The sequence below is a fragment of the Symphalangus syndactylus genome, chromosome 10 (genome assembly GCF_028878055.3).
Source record: "Symphalangus syndactylus isolate Jambi chromosome 10, NHGRI_mSymSyn1-v2.1_pri, whole genome shotgun sequence".
Lineage (NCBI taxonomy): Eukaryota > Metazoa > Chordata > Mammalia > Primates > Hylobatidae > Symphalangus > Symphalangus syndactylus.
Window position 1 is genome coordinate 68,653,242 of NC_072432.2, and position 21,935 is coordinate 68,675,176.

At 35.6% G+C, this 21,935-nt stretch overlaps 1 protein-coding gene across 6 annotated transcripts in view; it reads left to right on the top strand.

The window, feature by feature from the left end:
* Positions 1 to 21,935, top strand: part of LOC129492285 (UDP-glucuronosyltransferase 2A1) — a 66,332-nt gene that overhangs the window by 39,850 nt on the left and 4,547 nt on the right. For 2 of the 6 annotated variants that reach the window (XM_055297417.2, XM_055297420.1), the window contains 4 exons: positions 15,771 to 15,919; positions 18,786 to 18,917; positions 19,921 to 20,008; positions 20,474 to 20,693. In XM_055297417.2, the coding sequence (XP_055153392.1) occupies positions 15,771 to 15,919; positions 18,786 to 18,917; positions 19,921 to 20,008; positions 20,474 to 20,693 (589 nt within the window). The remainder of the gene's footprint in view (positions 1 to 15,770; positions 15,920 to 18,785; positions 18,918 to 19,920; positions 20,009 to 20,473; positions 20,694 to 21,935) is intronic. The other 4 variants (XM_055297419.2, XM_055297418.1, XM_055297415.2 and 1 more) reach the window with 3 other exon arrangements.

The window sequence follows — 21,935 nt, forward strand, 5'->3', positions numbered from 1 at the left end:
GCAATCTTTGTGTAGTTCTCGAAACTTGGCTTTCAGCTCCATCAGCTCCTTTAAGCCCTTCTCTCCGTTGGTTATTCTAGTTATCCATTCTTCTATTTTTTTTTCAAAGTTTTTAAATTCTTTGCTATGGTTTTGAATTTCCTCCCGTAGCTCAGAGTAGTTTGATCGTCTGAAGCCTTCTTCTCTCAACTCGTCAAAGTCATCCTCCATCCAGCTTTGTTCCGTTGCTGGTGAGGAACTGCGTTCCTTTGGAGGAGGAGAGGTGCTCTGCTTTTTAGAGTTTCCAGTTTTTCTGCTCTGTTTTTTCCCCATCTTTGTGGTTTTATCTTCTTTTGGTCTTTGATGATGGTGATGTACAGATGGGTTTTTGGTGTGGATGTCCTTTCTGTTTGTTAGTTTTCCTTCTACCAGACAGGACCCTCAGCTGCAGGTCTGTTGGAGTTTACTAGAGGTCCACTCCAGACCCTGTTTGGCTGGGTGTCAGCAGCAGTGGCTGCAGAACAGTGGATTTTCGTGAGACCACAAATTCAGCTGTCTGATAGTTCCTCTGGAAGTTTTGTCTCAGAGGAGTACCCGGCCGAGTGAGGTGTCAGTCTGTCCCTACTGGGGGTGTGCCTCCCAGTTAGGCTGCTCAGGTGTGAGGGACCCACTTTAGGAGGCAGTCTGTCCATTCTCAGATCTCCAGCTGCGTGCTGGGAGAACCACTACTCTCTTCAAAGCTGTCAGCCAGACAGGGACATTTAAGGCTGCGGAGGTTCCTGCTGAGTTTTTGTTTGTCTGTGCCCTGCCCCCAGAGGTGGAGCCTACAGAGGCAGGCAGGCCTCCTTGTGCTGTGGTGGGCTCCACCCAGTTCGAGCTTCCTGGCTGCTTTGTTTACCTAAGCAAGCCTGGGCAATGGCGGGCGCCCCTCCCCCAGCCTCGCTGCTGCCTTGCAGCTTGATCTCAGACTGCTGTGTTAGCAATCAGCGAGACTCCGTGGGCTTAGGACCCTCCGAGCCAGGTGCGAGACACAATTTCCTAGTGTGCCGTTTTCTAGGCCCGTTGGAAAAGCACAGTATTAGGGTGGGACTGACCCGATATTCCAGGTGCCATCTGTTACCCCTTTCTTTGACTAGGAAAGGGAACTCCCTGACCCCTTGCGCTTCCCGAGTGAGGCAATGCCTCGCCCTGCTTCAGCTCGTGCACAGTGGGCCGCACCAACTGTCCTGCACCCACTGTTTGGCACTCCCTAGTGAGATGAAACCGGTACCTCAAGCAGAAATGCAGAAATCACCCATCTTCTGTGTCGCTGGGGCTGAGAGCTGGAGACTGGAGCTGTTCCTATTCGGCCATCTTGGCTCCACCCTCTATCCTGTTTTATTTTGAAACGTAGTTATATTTTATTTCAATTATCTTGAAAATTACATCAGAAAATCCTAGATAGATATTATAATGGCAATATTTTTAAAAATGTTAATTCCCAATAATGAATAATAATTTGTATTATTTTAGTGTTTAAAATTATTTTAAAGAACGTATTAATGGATCCTGTATGTTGCTAATGAAATCTACTTAAACTTTTTAAATGTATTCATATCATTATTTTAACTTATAAATAGCACTACCCCTAATTTGAAACAGTCTTTCTTCCTGAATATGAAGGAAACTAGTGCTTAGAGAATGGCTACAATATTTCCTATTAAATATGTTGTGTGTGTTCATCTTGGTTTTGTACATCTACGTATAGAAGTACACATAATTTGTTTTATAATATACATTTCTTATATGTTATAAACATGTATATTATATATTTGTATAAACATAAGTAGATCTAAATGAAGTTTATTTTTACGCCATCAACAAATTTATTAAAATCCTAATAATTTGGACTCATCATACTTATTCAGCACTATCAACCGTCATCCACAGGAGGGCAGCAGATCCTAAAGCTTGATAAACTGCTTGACGGAACTCTCAAGTGAAATTTAGCTTTAACCTAAGTCCTAATATTCAGCAACTGCCAAAGGATGCACATTTTTGTTTTATAGTTTTGAAAGTGCTTTTACACATAGTTTATTGTTGAATACTAACAATAGTTCTGTGATTCTAACTTTATTTTACCGATGAAGAAATCAAGATCAGAGAAGTTGAGAATTTCCTGGCAATTGGAAACTGGAATTAGATCCCATTTCCACCAGCTACATATTTCTTATTCACCTACATTGTAACTACAAAACAGTAGTGGAAAAAAACGTGGGCAGAAACTTATGCAGATGTTTCTTTACTCCATTGTCATTGATTATAGATGCCACATACACAAAGGCAATTTCAAGTGGGAAAATGAACTTAGAAACCACTATTCAAAAAAAAAAAAAAAAAAAGAAAAGAAAATGGCAGAGTAATTTAGAAAGTGTCATTAGCTTTTGAGTTTTATTATAATGAGAAGCTACAGTTCCAGCTAAATGGAGGATTTATAGCTTATACTTTTCCATTTCTTTTCTCCCTAAACGAACCATTGCACTTCCTAGTTAGAAGATAAAATTATCATTTTTTTCTGGCTTCATTTCTCTCAAATTAATTGAATGAGTAAGCCAGTGACTTTCCAGGAAATGGTAAACTGGAAGTTGCAAACGCTTCAGTTCCTTTTTGTTGGTGGGGTACATATTATAATTGTTTAAATTTTCACTTTTAATTATTTCGTATACATAATAGTTGTACCTATTTGCAGGAAATGTGATATTTTGATGCAAGCATAAAATGTGTAATGATCAAATCAGGATAATTGGGATATCCATAACCTCAAGCATTTATCTTTTCTATGTTAGGAAAATTCCAATTCCACTCTTAGTTATTTTGAAACACACAATAAATTATTATTAACTGTAGTCATCCTATTGTGCTACCAAATACTAGATTTTTTCATCCTAACTGTTTTTTTGTGGTTATTAATCATGCCCTCCTTATACCCTCCCCACCCCCCAAGACCTTTCCCAGCATCTGATAACCATACCTCTACTCTATATCTTCTCTATATCTTCCTTCGTTAGTTATTGTTTTTAGCTTCCACATGTGAGTGAAAATATGGCATATTTGTCTTTCCACGCCTGGCTTATTTCACTTGACTTAACTGGAGGAAACTCTAGTTTCATCCAAGTTATTGCAAATGACAGGATTTTCACTTGTCTGTTGATTAACCCATTGATGCACATATAGGTTGATTCCATATCTTGGCTATTGGGAACAGTACTGCAATAAACATGGGTGTTCAGATATTTCTTTGATATACTGATTCCTTTATTTGGATATATACTCAGCAGTGTGATTGTCGGATCGTATGGTAGTTTTATTTTTAGTTATTTTAGAAATATCCACACTCTTCTCCATAGTGGCTGCACCAATTTTATATTCCCACCAACAGTGCACAAGGGTTCACTTTTTCCATATCCTCACCAGCATTTGTTATTGCCTGTTTTTTTTTTTTTTTTTTTTTTTTTTTTTTGTGAGGGGGCAGCGTGGTAAAAGCCATTTGAACCGGGCTGAGATGATACCTCATTATAGTTTTTACTTGCATTTCTTTGATGATTACTGATGTTGACCATTTCTTCACTTGCCTGTTGGCTGTTCTTTTGAGAAATGTCTATTCAGATCTTTTACCCATTTTTTTATGGATTACTTATTCTTTTCTTATTGAATTGTTTAAGCTCCTGATATATTCTACTTATCAATCCCTTGTCAGATGGGTACATGGAAAATATTTTCTCCCATTTTGTAGACTGTTTCTTCAGGTTGTTGATTGTTTTCTTTAATGTGCAGAAGCTTTTTAGGTTGCGGTTGATGTGATCCCATCTGTCCATTTTTGCTTTGGATGGCTGTGCTTCTGAGGTCTTATTAATAAAATCTGCCCAGAACATTGTCTTAGTGTTTCCTCCAAGTTTCAGGTTTTAAATCAGTGAGATTTAACTTAAAGATTAGAAAGATTAGATTTAAATTAGAGTGATTTAATTTTTCAGTGTGATTTGATTATTGTATATGGTGAGAGATAGGGATTGATATGGTTTGTCTCCTGTGTCCTCACCCAAATCTCATGTTGAATTGTAATTCACAGTGTTGGGGGAGGGACCTGTTGAAAGGTGATTGGATCAGGAAGTCTGGTTTTCCACTTGCTCTTCTTGTGATAGTGAGTTCTCACAAGATATTGTTGTTTAAAAGTGTGTAGCACTTTCCCCTTGTCTCTTTCTCCTGCCACCATGTGAAGATGTACTTGCTTCCCCATTGCCCTTCCACCACAATTGTAAGTTGCCTGAGGCCTCCCAACCATGCCTCCTGTACAGCCTGTGGAACTGTGGGTCAATTAAACCTCTTTTCTTTATAAACTACACAGTCTCAGATAGTTCCTTATAGTAATGTGAGAACAGACTACTCAGAGGTCCAGTTTCATTCTTCTACATATAGATACCCAGCTTCCCAGCACCATTTAGAGTCCATTCCTTTCCCAATGTATGTATTTGGCAGCTTTGTTGAAAGATAGTTTACTGTAGGTGTACAGATTTATTTCTGTGTCCATTATTCTATTCCATTGGTCTATATGTCTGTTTTTATGATAGTGCCATGCTGTTATGGCTACTAGCTTTGAAGTATAATTTGAAGTCAAGTAACGTAATTCCTCCAACTTTGTTCTTTTTGCTCAGAATAGCTTTGGCTATTCTGGTCTTTTGTGGTTCCACACAAAGTTTAGATATATATATTTTTTAATTTGTGAAGAATTTTATTGGTATTTTGATAGGGATTGCATTGAATCTGTAGCTTGTTTTGGGTTCTATAGATGTTTTAATACTTTGGATTCCTCTATTCTATGAACAGAAAACATATTTTCATTTTTTTCTGTCCTGTTCAAACTTTTTCGTCCCTATTTTATAGTTTTCATTGTAGATATATTTATTGTATTTGATTCAGTTTATTCTTAGGTATTTTATTTTATTTGTAGCTGTTGCAAATGGTATTACTTCCTTTTTTAACATATGGTTCACTGTTGGCATATAGAAATGCCACCGATATTTGTATGTTGATTTTGTGTCCGGGAATGGGTTTATCAGTTTAAAACAGTTTTTGGTGGGGTTGTTAGGTTTTTCTAGATATAAGATCATATTTTTTGTAAATAAGAATAATTGACTTTATTTTCTTTATAATTTGAAATGCCTTTTACTTCTTTCACTCGTCTAATTGCTCTGGCTAGGACTACTACTATGATGTTAAGTAAAAGTTGTGAAAGCGCATATCCTACTTTTCTTCCAGATCTTGGAAGAAAGGCTTTCAATTTGTACTTATTCAATATGATGCTACCTGTAGGTTTGCGGTTTATGGCTTTTATAATGTTGAGCTATGTTCCTTCTATAGTCAGTTGTTTTGAGAGTTTTTAATCATGAAGGGGTGTTAATGTTCTTAAATATTTTTTTCATCATCAAATAAAATAATCATATGGATTTTTTCCTGGTACTGTTGATATGATGTATCACATTTATTGATTTGCATATGTTGAAACATTTTTGCATCCATGAGATGAATCACATGTAATAATGATGAATGATCTTTTTAATATGTTGTTGAATTCAGATTGCTAAATTTTTATTAAGATGTTTTTGTCTATGTTCATCACAGATATTGGCCTGTAGTTGTTGTTGTTGTTGTTACTGTTGTATCTTTGGTTTTGGTATTCTAAACATAGTTGGAATACTATGTTTTGGAACATATTTCAACCATGTTTGGAATAGTTTAAGTAGAATTGACATTAGTTGTTCAGATGTTTGGTAGAATTCAACAGTGAAAGTCGTCAGGTCCTGGGCTTCACTTGGATGGGAGAATTTTTATCACTGCTTTACCTCATTATTTAATATTGCCTTGTTCGGGTTTTGGATTTCTTCCCAGTTCAATTTTATGGGTTGTATATTTCTAGATATGTTTACTTCTAGGTTTTCCAATTTATTTACACATAGTTGCTCCTATTGGCCTGTATTTGAATTTCTGTAGCACCAGTCATAATGTCTACTTTTTTGCCTCTGATTTTATTCATTTGGACCTTTCCTGCTTTTTGTTAGTCTGGCTAAAGTTTTGTTGATTTTGTTTATCTTCAAATAAACAACTTTTGTTTATCTTTTATATTATTTTATTAGACACAATTTTATTTATTATATTCTAATTTTATTATTTTTTTCTACTACTAACTTTTGATTTGGTTTTCTCTTGCTTTTCTAGTTTGCATTTCCTATTTTGTTTTGTTTTAAATTTCAACTTTTATTTTAGATATAGGGATACGTGTTTAGGTTTGTTACAGTGCTAATGTTTGTGGTATGCATTCTGTCACCCTGGTAGTAAACACAGTACCCAAAAGTTAGTATTTTAGCCACACCTTCTTTCTTCTCTCTCCACTCTAGAAGTCCACAGTGTCTATTGTTCCCACATTTAAGTTTATGTGTGCTCAGTGTTTAGCTCCCATTGATAAGTGAGAACTTGGGGTATTTTATTTTTTGTTCCTGCCTTAATTTACTCAGGATAGTGGATTCCAGCTACATCTATGTTGCTGTAAAATACGTGATTTTGTTCTCTTTGTGGCTGCATAGTATTCCATGGTATATATGTACCATATTTTATTTACCCAATCCACCATTCTTGGTAGATGATTTCTTGTCTTTGCTATTGTGAAAAGCACAATGATGAATGTATTAGCACATGTATCTTTTTATGGAATGATTTTTTTTCCTTTGGGTATATACTCAATAATGGGATGCCTGGGTGAAATGGTAGATCTGTTTTAAGTTTTCTGAGAAACTTTCAAACTGTTACACATGTTGGCTTAACTAATATACATTCCAACCAAAAGTTTCTACGCTTCCATTTTCTTCAGAACCTAGTCAGCTTCTGTTGTTTTTTAACTTTTTAATAATAGTCATTGTGACTGGTGTGAGATAATATATCCTTGTGATTTTGATTCACATTTCTCTGATGATTAGTGATAATGCACATTCTTTCATATGCAGGTTGATTGTATGCCTTCTTTTGTGAAGTGTCTAGTCATGTCTTTTGCCTGTTTTTTTAGTGGGGTTATTTGTTTTCTGCTGGTTGACTTGTTTAAATTCTCCATATAATCTGGATATTAGAACTTTATCAAATGAATACTTTGTAAATATTTTCTCGCATTCTGTAGGTTGTCTTTGTACTCTCTGGATAGTTTGTTTCTTTTTTTTTTTTTCTGCAGAGGTTCTTTAATTATGTCCCACATGTCAATTTTTGTTTTAGTTGCAATTGCTTTTGAGGACTTAGCCAAAAATTCTTTGCCAAGGCTGATGTCAATACATAATATCCTAGGTTTTCTTCAAAGATTTTTATACTCTGAGGTCTTACATTTAAATCTTTGATCCACATTGCATTAATGTTTGTATGGGGTAAATTGTGACAATCCAGTTTCTTTCTTCTGCATATGGCTAGCCAGTTATCCCAGCGCCATTTATTGAATAGGGAGTGCTTTCCCTATTTCTTGTTTTTGTCCATATTGTGAAAAATCAAATAGTTTTGTGTGGCTTTATTAATGAGTTTTGTTTTCTGCTCCATTTTTCTATGTGTCTCTTTTCAAACTAGTACTACGCTTTTTAAATTACCTTAGTCTTATAGTTTGAAGTTTGGTAATATGGTGCTTCCTTCTTAGCTCTTTACTTTGGCTATTCTCACTTTATTTTGGTTCCATATAAATTTTAGAATAGTTTTTATCTAATTATGTGATGATTTTGGTAGTTTGACATGAATGTCATTGAATGTGTAAATTACTTTGGGCAATTTGGCCATTTTGGCCATTTTAACAATACTGATTCTTCCAACTCATGAGCTATCTTCCAACTCATGATAATATATGGAATAATTTTATATCCTATTTCAAATAATTCTAATATCTGAAATAATTATATTAATATTTCTAGTCTCTGTTACTTTTGCTGATTTGCATAGATGAAGTCTTGTTTCTTGGTAAACAGGAGCTGCCTATTAACCTAGAATTTGATTTGTGGGAAGCCTTTGAGGCTAGGGTCAGTTTCTTCCAACATGCTTTTCTAGCTTGAATTTTAAGGAACTTCACATAAGTGCTGACTATGTTAATTCTCAGAAGATATTTTTCTTCTACACAGGGACAAGTCAACACAGGAAATTTTTCTTGCTGTACACTTCCATGTAATGGAATTTATTTGTAAGAGTGAGGGTAGATTTGGAGAGTTGAACTTATGTGAATGCATATGTGTAGTGAGGGATGCTAGGGCAACCCATTAGGCTTTCCTACTTTCCCACCCTAAAACGTACTGTGCATCTTCAGAAGGAACCTTTCAAGTTGTACTAAATTGTATACTTCAGAATTCCTGTTTTTACTTTGTTTTGGCAGTGTGATGATTTTTACTTTCTTGCTTACTCAAAAGTGACTTGTAAAGGGAACAATTTTATATTTCACCCAGCCTAATGAAAAATAATCCCATCCTTTTAAATTTATGCAATTAATTAGACCTTAGTTTTAAATTAGACCTTAGTTTTCTCAGATAAAACAATTTAGAAGTATTTCTATGCTAACACACAGATTTGGAGAAAAAACTCTGAGCTATATCATGTATCATTACTCTTCATTTAAAGTATTTCATAACATATTATGAACATTGTCATAGTGTGTGCATACATTTATTAGTTTCTTTCTTATGATTTCTGGGTCATCTTGTAGACAAGGACTTCCATTCTCTAAGACTATAATATTACCTCTATTTTCTTAGAGTACTTTTATGACCCTGCTGTATTTTGTTGTTTCTGACTTTTTAAAAATTTGGCAGAAATTAATAGCATTAAGAATAGCCAGACTTGGTGGTGAGCTACTGGGAGACTGAGGTAGGAGGATTGCTTGAAGCCAGGAGGTCGAGACTGTGGTGAGCTGTGTTGGTGCCACTGCACTCCAGCTCGAGTGACAGAGCAAGATTCTGTCTCAAAAAAATAAAACAAAAACAAAACCAAAAAACCAGTAGATTTCTTTTTTTACTTCACTGATAACGTTTATTCTACTTATTTTAAAATTATTTGCCTATTCTGCTAAATAATGGTTTTGCTTTCTAATTTTTATACACACAGCTTTCATCTAAATCCATTAACTGAGGTAGACTTCCACTCCAACTATTATTTTTGAGAATCTTAAGGAAATGTGAACTAACAAACCAAAGATTATATTGAGTATGCAAAATATTAGCTAATTTAACTTCCTAAACAGTGATGTGTAGCTGTAGCAGTGCTAGCAAACTAATACAAGAACTAATAATAACAAAAGTTTACTTTCTTACAGTTCTGCTGGCTAGACGTCCAGAATCAGGGTTTGCCAGGTCTGTTATTTCTTGAAGTTTTTATGGCCACCATCTTATGTTCTCATAGAGCTTTTCCTCTGCATATGGGCATTCCTGGTGTCACTTCCTCTTCTTGGAAGGACACTAATGGATTAGAGACCCACCCTTGAACTACTTTAAGCTTAATTATCTCTAAAGACCCTATCTTCAAACACAGCCAGGCTTCATATACAAATTTTAGGGGAACACAATTCAATTCATAACACTGATTTTTAAAATAGATTATTTAAAGTTTATGTTTAAAGTTTTAAAGGGTGCATAAAGTTAATCGGTTCATAAGTCAACTGAAAAAAATATTTGTAATACATATCACAGGAAAAAGGCTTAAATTACCTAAAATGCCATAACAGTTACAAGTCAAAAAGATAAATGGCCAAATAGAAAATGAAATGATTTGTACCCTGCCCCAGAAAATGTCTGAGGGTAGACACTAAATGATTAAAGAATTTTAGGGTGCTTCATACTACAGACATAAGGACAATGAATTAAATGCAACTTTTTTTTGTAATAGCAGAATTAGAACAATGCAAGATTGACCCATGAACTTTAATTTTTGCACATTTAAAAATATTTTATATATCTTTTAAAATATGCATGTATTTTCCACTTTTAGAAACTATATCAACTTTGATAATATATGACTGTAAAGTTTTGCTTCCAGTATTAGAAACGTGATTCTTCCAGTGGAAACCACAAGCACGTGGGTAGAATTTCTACTTACGCTCAACATTAGTGTAGAGATACAACCATGTATTTCCTTTTTATTTTTCCCCAAATTCTATAGACAGTTGTCCGTCAGGTGACTATATCATGACATTCTGTCAACTGACAATTGACTGTAGTTTTTTTGTGGAATGCAGTGAACATTTGCTATGTGTCTCGTTCCATAAGAGCAATTGTATTTACAGGATATAAACAATTTAGTTTCACCCAACAAGTATAGGTATAGGTATAGGTATAGCTATAGGTATGGGTATAGGTATAGGAATATGTATAGGTATAAATAATCTCATCACAGAGAGATTATACTAGTTAATACTTTCAGTAGTAGGGTGTTATATTTCCCATTGTTCTGCAAACTATTCATTTCATTTAATGACTTTTATTAACAGTTGTATTGAGATATAATTTACATGCTTTAAAATTTACAGTTTCAGTCTACAATTCAATGATTGCTACGCCTGTAATCCCAGCTGTTTAGGAGGCCAAGGTGTATCACTTGAGCCCAGGAGTTTGAGACCAGCCTGGAAAACAGAGGAGACATCGTCTCTACAAAAAATAAATAAATAAATAAATAAATAAATAAATAAATAAATAAATTAAAACAAATAAAAAAAGCTAGGGGCCAGGTGCGGTGGCTCACGCTTGTAATCCCAGCACTTTGGGAGGCTGAGGCGGGTGGATCCCGAGGTCAGGAGATCGAGGTCAGGAGATCGAGACCACGGTGAAACCCCGTCTCTACTAAAAATACAAAAAATTAGCCGGGCGTGGTGGCGGGCGCCTGTAGTCCCAGCTACTCGGAGAGGCTGAGGCAGGAGAATGGCGTGAACCTGGGAGGCAGAGCTTGCAGTGAGCCGAGATCGCGCCACTGCACTCCAGCCTGGGCGACAGAGAGAGACTCTGTCTCAAAAAAAAAAAAAAAAAAAAAAAAAAAAAAGCTAGGTTTGGTGGTGTACAACCTCTGGTCACTGAGAGGCTGAGGTAGGAGGATAGCTTGAGCCCATAAGGTCAAGGCTGCAGTGAGCTGTGTTGGCACCACTGCATTCCAGGGTGGAAGACAGAGAAAAACTCTGTGTCCCCCCAAAAAAATCTTATATATTCCAGATAAACCTGGGCCAGTTTTATATATTGCAGATCTCCTCCTTCAGTTTATGATGGTTTTCTCATTATCTTTTAATATGAGATAATGAATTGTAGATTTTAAATTTAATGGAAGTGAATATATTAATCATTTTCTTTATAATTTTTCTTTATGCTGCTGAGGAAATCCTTTTCTACCATGAAATTAAAAAAATGATTTTTTTATGCCGTCTTCATAGGAGCTATGGTTTTGCTTTTACTTTAAACATCTGAATTTATTTAAAATTATTTATTTTTTACAAAAATTACCGCACATGGTGGCACGTGCCTGTGGTCCCAGCTACTTAGGAGGCTGAAGCGGGAGAATGGCTTGAACCCGGGAAGCGGAGGTTGCAGTGAGCTGAGATCGCACCACTGCACTCCAGACTGGGCAACAAGAGTGAAACTCTGTCTCAAAAAATAATAATAAAATAAATTATTTTTTGTATGTATTTTGTAGAGTTGAATCAATTTCTTTGCATTTTCTTTCATTTTTTCCTTTTTCATTCTTCCCTGACTCCCTCTCAGCCTATTATATTTTTTTTCTATCTTTGCACTAGTGTAACAAGTTGTCCCATCACTATTTATTGAAAATATTTTTTTCCTGAATGCCTGCATCTTTGTCATTCATGCATTTCATTACATAAATGGTTTTTTTTCACTATCTTAACTGCTTTCCTTTATATTAGTTCTTGATATCTGATAAAATAATATTCTTTCCCTTTGTATCTCTTCATCTGGAGTATCTTGATTATTTTTGGCTCTTTGCTTTTCCGTATGGATTTTAGAATCACATATAAAGTTCTACAACAATTGTAAAGGTTTATGAAACCTGTGACTTTGAAATTTTAATAAGATTTATTTATTTATTTAGTTAGTTAGTATTTTTTTAGACGGAGTCTCACTCTATCACCCAGGCAGGAGTGCAGTGGCATGATCTCGGCTCACTGCAACCTCCGCCTCCCGGGTTCAAGCAGTTCTCTGCCTCAGCCTCCGGAGTAGCTGGAATTACAGGCACCTGCCACCACGCCCGGCTAATTTTTTTGTATTTTTAGTAGAGACAGGGTTTCACCATCTTGGCCATGCTGGTCTTGAACTCCTGACCCTTGATAAGATTCATAATTAATCTATAAATTGATCTTAGAGAATGGACATCTTTATGAATTTTGATCTTCTTATCTGTGAACATATTAGCTCTATTTACTTTTCTATTGTGGGTTTTAATTCAATTTTGTAATTCTAAGCATGAATAGAGTATGTAACTTTTATAAAAATTATTCTAAGTTTTTCAGTGGAAATTTAGATTTTAAATTAAATTTTTGTCTACTTGTGCACAGAAATTTCAGTTGCTATGTTATAGTTTTGCATTCAGCAAAATTAAAACTTCTCTTGCTCATTCTGAAGATTTATGTGCATATTATTTTGGATTAGTTACATAACATGATATCAGATAGACAGATAAATAGAACTCCTAAATCTTTTTTATTCTAAAAATGATTTTTCTTGTTTAACTGCAGTAGTGTAAAATATTGTTGAATTAAAGTTGTCATTAGTACATACCACTGACTTTTTCTCATCTTGATAAGAATGCTCTATTTTAACATAAAAGTTACATTTGATGAAACTTTTTTGTTTGGAGTGCCTTTGTTGGTGTAAAGAAATTATTTTCTATTTGTAGTTTACTAATAGGATTTCAAGATTATGAACAACTGTTGTTTTTATTGTTTGAGATGATAGGATTTTTCTCTTTTTACCTTTTAATAAGGTGAACTTATTTATTTTTCAATTTTAAGCTATCATTTCATTACTATAATGAGTCCAACTTTTTCATATCTTTGGTTAAAATATTACTAGATTTAGTCAAATAATAATTTTAAGTGTAACAGCATCTATTTTGAGCATGATTGACTCTTAATTTGATTTCTATTTCAATAATATACTTTTTCTTGATTACTAATTATTCCAGGTTTCTTAGTTTTACTCTACCCTTTAACTTCTCAAGTTGCATGGGTGTGGTGCAGTCCTACTTTGCCTAAGAGTTGGAGTCTCTGAGGGCCAGACTCGTATGAATGCTGCTGCTCCTCTGGACCTGGCCACCCAGTGGGGCTGTCACACCCCAGACTGGTGCTAGGGAATGTCTGCAAGGGATCCAGTGATGTGACCTGTCCTCTAGTCTCCCATCAGTGGATACCAGCACCAGCTCTGACACGGGTAGCAGGGAAGTTACATAGACTTTGTGAGATTCCTTGGTTATTGGCCTTAGCAATGTTGACTTTCTCAAATGCCAGCTGTAGTAGTAATGTACTAGCACACGGACAAACTCAGGACCTCCCAGTTACCCAAAGTGATGAAGGCAATAGTGATAGCTGAGGTCATGCACAAGTTTTTTCCTTCCTGGTGTTGTGTTATTCTGCCTGCAGATGCTGTAATGGACTCTCAGTTGGCCTCTAGCCAGGAGGTGGCACTTGCAAAAGAGCTCCAATTGTAGTGGTAGAAGTGAGTTTTGTGCTTGCCTTATGTTACCCAGGAGAAGTACTCTGGGCGGGGTTGGGGTCATGGAGCTCCCCAAATTCTCTGTCCTTTCTGTTAAGCTACCAGGGCAGGTTCAGGAGCAAGGACAGGTGGAGGCTGGGTCAGCCAAGTCTGTGTTCGGGCTCCCCCTTTGTAGGCAGGAGCAGTGGTCACAATGAGGATCAGAGGGAAGCTCTCTGGCTGCTAGGGTAATGTTCCAGGGAGAAGTGCAGCTGCCTCTGCTGCACAGAAGAAGAATCCACATGGGGAGTATGTGTAGAAGCAGGAAGTAAACCTTATGTGGCTCCTACATGCTTGGCAAGGCAGGTGTCACATTTGTAGTGTTCCACTAGCATCAGGTAACTGGATTCCAGGCACACTCGTCTCAAAACTCAAAAATGCCCCAGGTCATAAGCCTTCCCCACTGATATGGTTTAGATCTGTGTCTCTGCCCAAATCTTATGTCAAATTGTGATCCCCAATGTTGGAAGTGGGGCCTGGTTGGAGAGGATTGGGTCATGGAGGTAGGGTATTCATGAATGGTTTAGCACCATCCTCCCTTGGTACTGTTCTTGTGATAGTGAGTGAGTTATCAGGAGATCTGTGTTTTTTTTTTTTTTAAGTGTATAGCACCTTTGCCCTCACTCTCTCTCTTGCTCCTGGTCCCATCATGCAAAACGACCTGCTGCTCTGTTGCCTTCTGCCGTGATTAGAAGCTTCCTGAGGCCTCCCCAGAAGCAGAAACCACTATGCTTCCTGTACAGCCTATGGGACCATAGGCCAGTTAAACCTGTTTTTAAAAAAATAAATTACTCAGTTTCAAGTATTTTTTTATAGGAATAAGAGAATGGCCTAACACACCCACTGAGATGGAAACTGGCTTTCAGACCATGCTCCTCTGAAGCAGGGGTGTCCATCTCCTTCCTGTGCCTGTGGCCATGGCACACTTCCACTCATTCCTCAATTCTGGCCAAAGGGAGTTTGCCCCCACTCAAGATTGTATTGTGACTCTCACTTGGGAGCTTCTCTCAACTTGTGACCACAACCTGAGTTAGTTTCCAGGCTTCCGCAAGGTCCCTTGTGATGTAGGATTAGGATTTACTTTTCTCTGTTCCTGCTGGAGTCTGGGAGTGCACACAAACCATGTCCAGATGCTGCTCTTTCTCATGTATTTCCCACTGCTCACTAAAGCAGCTCCAGTACTGGGTAGGGTTAAGGCATTTCCCCGCGGTCTGGATTGCCAGGTTTCCCAGTGGGTGTATATATCCCAGAGGCAGTTTCTCCCCACTCACACTCTGGGGACTCATAGTTTTTCACCTGGCTCACAGGATAGGCTGCTGCCCCCCACTTTTTTCAAAGGGCTTATGGTTACTTTTGTTTTTTTTTCTGTTAGGTTTCTGTGTTGCTTCTGGTAAAAAAATTCACAGTGTGATTCTCTACTCACTAGATCGTCTTTTCAAGTAGAGGGAGGCATGCTAACAGTGCCTCTGATTCGCTGTCCTGGGGAGAAAAGTTATCTGACATTTAATTGAAGAGAGAAAATGAATGTTAAATTTGTCAGTAGTTGTAGTTATAGTTTAATTTTGGTTTATTTATTATGGTGAAATTACACTTATACATTACTTCTTTTTCACTAACTAAAAATCCTCCCTCCTTCCTTCCTTTCCCAGGCCCCACTCTACTCCCTCTCTTCTTCCCTTTCTCCTTTTCTCCCTCTCTCTCTCCCTCTCTCTCTTTCTTTATTGTTTTATCTCTTTCTTCCCTTTTTCTCACTTTTGCTTGCTTTCCTCTCTCTTTCCCTCCCTACTTGCCTGCCTTCCTTCCTCCCTTCCTTCTTTCTTTTCTTCCTTCCTCCTTCCTTTCTTCCTTCCTCTTTATTTCTCTTTCTTCTTAATATGTAAACATGATAAGTATTCTAGAAGTCCTAATTGAATTTTTTCTTAATAGCTTATCAGGAAATTACTGGTAGTTTTTTTTCTCCTCAGCAAACATATAAGCTAATTTCCTCCATCCAACTTGTTTCATTTTCTCCAGGAAGACCCACTACATTATGTGAGACTATGGGGAAAGCTGAAATTTGGTTAATCCGAACATATTGGGATTTTGAATTTCCTCATCCATACTTACCTAATTTTGAGTTCGTTGGAGGATTGCACTGCAAACCTGCCAAACCTTTACCTAAGGTAGGTCTACAACAGTGGAGGATGTTATGCTCCTTATAATAAAATACATAATTTTCTTTTAAAGTTTATAGCCTCAATAACAAATAAATGCTGCTGGACATTTCAATTTGCTACTCCACATCTATTTTCCTCATGGCAGAGGTCTCCTACAAGTGATATTAGGTGTTTTGGACTTTACATTGACAATTTAAACTGAAGAATAAAATGATTCAAGTTTTGTGTTACAAATATCAGTGTGTCTACACCTTGATACTGGACTTGGGGGGACAGAAAACCAGATCATAGAAATTACGAAGGAGACTGCCCTAGTCTTCTTAACAAGCCACATAGCATTATGAACAGTAATATTTACCAAATTTCTTGAGAGATAAAGATGTCTTCATGAAAACTCTGGGGTGAATTCCACATAACTTGCTGAGTAAGAAGTCATTATTGAAGAAAGACAATGAAATGAGGCAGCGCTCTTAGGTTTTAATCTTGAGAATTTATTAGATAGTTGTGACATCTACTGTCAGGAAACAATTGGTTAAAAAAAAAAAATCTTTTGAGTTGACAATGGTGACTTTAGTTTTTGACCTATTTACTTTAAGGAACCAAAAGGATTTTTGGTAATTTCTAGAAATCTTTTAGGTAGTACAAAGTGTAAATCCAAGCAGAAAGCATTAGAAATAGATTCAGATTCATCAGCATAAAGTAGCTATTATAAAACTGAGAGACTCAAGTGTTGTATTGGTTCTTTATAAATATAATGTCAGGTTTTATGGCATGAGAAAGAAGTTGTATGCTACAATATGAAGTCCTCAGAGAAGAAATGTGGAGGGAAATTATACAGAAAAAGTGTTGAGAAGCAACACAGAGTACAGGTACATAGGGTAGGAACAATGTATTTAACTATCAAGAGGGAGTGAGGAAACAAGCTATTATTTATTTGGTTCATACACCAACAAACGTAATCTTTTTAGAAAGTTGCAGGTTCCCATAAGAGTACTAAATTTCTGTTTATGGTAAAAGACATATTTAAGTTTAAAATTTTATTTCTCGATTCTAAAAATTTTATTTCAGGATTTTCTTGCCAGTTAAGTTATGGCTGCAGGCAAGCTCTAGTGAATGTTTATTATAGGAGATAATGTACCAATATCTAAATAAAGAAACAGAAATATACATGACATATCCATAGGTCACTGGATAATGACCCACGCCACCCTACTATGTTTTTCCTCCCAAACCCACTTTTTACACAAACACACACATATACACATTCATAATTTCACAAAGACAAATCAGCCATGTTTTACAATAGCACACATTATGCCATTATGTGTTCAATCAATATAAATATCGATATAGGCCTTGGGTAATATGAATACCAATCATGGATTATATTGCTGATGAAATAATTATGCCAATCACTGGGTATACAGAATACAAAAACAACAAGAGGCTGTCAAAGGAAAATTCCATATCAGTATGGTAGGTGTGTATGTTTGTGTGTGTATGTGTATGTTTGTGTGTGTGTTATTTTAATGAATTAATATCTGTTTGGAAAATAAATCAAAATAGCAAAGCACCAATTCCTGGGACTTCAGAAATATTGTCCTGACATTAACTAAGCCAAAAATAGCAATCTATTTTCACTTAAGATATCACCCTCCCCTAATAATTTGGCTAGTCATAAAGTGATACATCAGTGATTCCAGTGTGATCACAACAAATATTTGCACAGGGAATGAAAGATACATCTGTAGAAAGTATCATTCATATAGATTATGATGTGAAAGACCTTAATCTCAGATTTTGCAGTGTCAAATTTGCAAAACTATAAGTAATGACCTAAGGAACTTTATTGGCAGACAAATTTATATTTTAATTTTGCTTTAAGGCTCAAATTAAGGGCACATAGCTAACATCACACTCATGGCAGCTTATACATCGGGAAGAGAGAGATGCACTGTCTCATAAGCATCATTGTGATTATAGTTGGAGATGCACTTTGTTATCCTGTTCTAAAATATGTTACTATTAGATGCCATTTTAAACAAATTTTTTCTTAGACCTATTAATCAAAGAAAGCATAAACTTGAGAAAATGATCTTGAATGCTTAACAGGAACCGGTAAATTTATTAATAATTTTATTAGATATAACTGGCATGCTAACAATTTGAAAAGCCTAGCTCAGTATCCTTTATTGGGCTTCCCTCCAAAAACCGTTTTTATGAGTTTGCAAACAACCCTGTTGATTGGTTAAATTAAGCCTTGTAGGTAACAATTTCAGTTACCATGAGAAGAGTTGTCCCTTATTTAGTGTTCATTTCTGTAATGGTTTTGCCTCCATGCTTGGACTTGTAATCACTGATTATATATTCAAGTTATACATTTTAGAGACATGTTTCCTCTTAAGGAGACTAGATCTGACTGGGCACAGTGGCTCATGCCTGTAATTCCAGCACTTTGGGAGGCTGAGGCAGGTGGATCACTGGAGGCCAGGAGCTGGAGACCAGCCTGGCCAACATGGTGAAACCCCATCTCTACCAAAAATACAAAACTTAGTCAGACACGGTGGCATGAGACTATAATCCCAGTTACTCAGGAGACTGAGGTGTGAGAATCACTTGAACCGGGGAGGTGAGGTTGCAGTGAGCAGAGACCATGCCACTGCGCTCCAGCCTGGGCGACAGAGCCAGACTCTGTCAAAAAAAAAAAAAAAAAAAAAAAAAAATAGAAACTAGATCTTTCTGCATGTCAGAAGACAGACAGTTTAACAGTTTCTCTGACATATATCTCAATTTTACCTATGTAAATGTGTACGTAAACTTATTTTTCTTATGATGCTACACCTTTGTAATAGAAAATATATTATGTGTGCAGGAAATGGAAGAATTTATCCAGAGCTCAGGTAAAGATGGTGTCGTGGTGTTTTCTCTGGGATCAATGGTCAAAAACCTTACAGAAGAAAAGGCCAATCTCATTGCCTCAGCCCTTGCACAGATTCCACAGAAGGTCAGTACAGCCTGGGATCCTGGTACACAGCTTTTTACTAATGGGAGAGACAGTGCAGCTAGTAATGTTCTTTCCATATGAAAATTGAAACTCATTATACACTGAGTATCAGTAGTAACAGTTGTAAGTAACATTGTGTAATATATTAAAATTGTGAACATTAGCACATTGAATCATTTGCCTACTGAGCCTTGGCATTATTTTAGAAACACAGACTTTTTTGAAGTCATTTATTTTTAATGGAATAGAAATGAAAACTTTAAGCCTCCCCTGACCTTTTACTATTTGAAATTTTTTGTTCTCCACTGACTACTTTCAAAAGTTCTGAAGTTTGTTAGCTCCATGGCCCAGGAAAAGAGAGAGTGTATACACAAAGCAGGGAGAAATTATGCTAAAAATATAATTCAAATGTCTAGGTTTTATTACAACTTTATCAAAGTGTAGTTGGTTTAGAAATAGAAGCCTAAATTCACTTAGTCTTTCTAAGTTGAATATTCTGTATCTAAAAACAATTAAAATTCAAATATTATAGTCCAACAACATGCAGTTTCTGACTTATGTTATTCAATTAACCTCAATTTTTATCTCTACAATTTTGCATTTCTATTCTTTTTATACTTCTATTCATGACACATCCTAGGACTCTTTATATTTATGTGTTGGTTAAGGCACATAGCACTCCTCATGATTTTTTCTCCTCCATGTTGTGATTGATTAAACTGGTCCTGTTTACATTCTATTGCTTCACTTAAAATCTAACTTCCAAAAGCTTTTAAGTGGTAAATATCAAAACAATAATACTATACTTGATAGACTATTAGTACAAGACTTTACAAAAAGGTACACATAAACAGTTCTACTACGTATCTCAACGTTTGTAAACTACTGCTTATGTAATTCCCATCCTCCAAGTAGCTGGCTAATTGATTTCTAAATAATTCTACCAACTTAACATGTCCTCATTGTGTTTTTCCTTGCAAAATTAAAGCACCATTTTCCACAGGTTTTATGGAGATACAAAGGAAAGAAACCAGCCACATTAGGGAACAATACTCAGCTCTATGATTGGATACCCCAGAATGATCTTCTTGGTAAGACTGTGGGGGAAGAAAAGCTGTACAGTGGGACAATAGACAAGTTAAGTAACTGTTTAATAGCAAATAAATTCAATAAATTTTTAATAATTTAAAATTTTATTTGACACTCAATTTTAAAGCAGACATAATTACATACTTTGCCATTAATTTTATAGATTCATGCTTTCTCTGGTTCACAAAAGAGCATTTTCGGTTAAGATTAATCACACTTCGAGTTTCATTTTCAGTTCAGATATCATCTCCTCAGTAATATATTCCCAGAAAATGCAAATGTTGTTAATTACTGCTTTTCCTGGGATCACAGTTTTCTGACATACCAATGCCCTATGTGATCTGCTTTTGTAGAAAACGGATCCTTCTTGAGAGAGTTATATTATAGCTTTTTGACCCCTTCTGTCTCTCAAATTCTGCTAATGTGTTATTATTTCACACCCACTTCTCACTCCATCCTCAAATTAGGTCATCCTAAAACCAAAGCTTTTATCACTCACGGTGGAACTAATGGGATCTATGAAGCTATTTACCACGGAGTCCCTATGGTGGGAGTTCCCATGTTTGCTGATCAGCCTGATAACATTGCTCACATGAAGGCCAAAGGAGCAGCTGTGGAAGTGAACCTAAACACAATGACAAGTGTGGATTTGCTTAGCGCTTTGAGAACAGTCATTAATGAACCTTCGTAAGTACTAAGGCTCCTAACGACTTGTCAAACATTAATTATGTTATTTATAATACCAGAAAATGTACATTCTTTAATACTTTTTAATTATTTTTCAATAACAACCATAACCTGACCAATATAAAAACTATTTTATTTGCCAAACTGCTGAAGTGATTTGCTGAAATCAGAAAAATAAGAAAATCCTAAGACTTCAAATATTATTTCAATATTTTTCAAAATAAAGAATGCTATGATGATATAAATTCTCATTTTTTCTGGATAATCTGCTTAATATTATAAACTAATTAATAAGTATATGCATATTATAAACTAATCAGTAAATACAAAATTGAAATGATAATCTGCCCAGTAATAATCATTCAGAAATAACTATTAACACTGAGTATATACCATTCTATACCTTTAATTAGTATATGTATACACACAGAGAGAAAAGATATAAGGTAGTGAATAATTCTTTAAATATTGACTGGTACTATGTGATATTTTAAATAAAATTTAAGTATAATTTTATCTGACTTAGCTTTTATATTGAAATGAATCTATAAAATATATTGAGCTATATATATACACGTAGCTTAGTATATTATATATATGTCTATATATCTAGCTTAGTAGATAGTGTGTGTGTATATATATCGTGTCTTGTTTTTTTTCTCTGAAAGATCTCACCAAAGATAAGAAGTAATATGATATATGTATATGTAATTTTGAGTCTTTATTTTTGATGATGTGTTTTAATTTTAGCTACTTATACTTGAACTCCTGCTTTGAAATGTATCTCTATTTGATTCCAAATTTGTATTACTTATATTGCAATTTTACTTCACCAATATTTATGCCATTTTTTTCTCACATTTAGTCTTTTTCCTATATTTTAAGGGACTCAGTGTTCACCATTGAATTAGAGATTATTTATTCCAAAATATTTAGGATTTATTTCTTGACTGATTATCTCACATGGAATTTTCTTCCAATAAAGACTTGGATACTGAATCCTCTGAGACAACGTTTAGCAATATTCACTCGCTGCTTTGTTATGAGAATGACTTTTATCTGTAAACAATATGTTTAGCTCTTGCTTTCTTTCCTTCAGACCTGTGGAAATATTACTCATGGCCTTCCAGTTTAAATTGTGCTATATGATTTCTGAGTCCTGCCTGACCATTTTATCTTTTTGCTTTCTTTTCAACTTGGAAAAAGAAATCGTTACTTTTTAAAATTCAGAAACTCAATTAT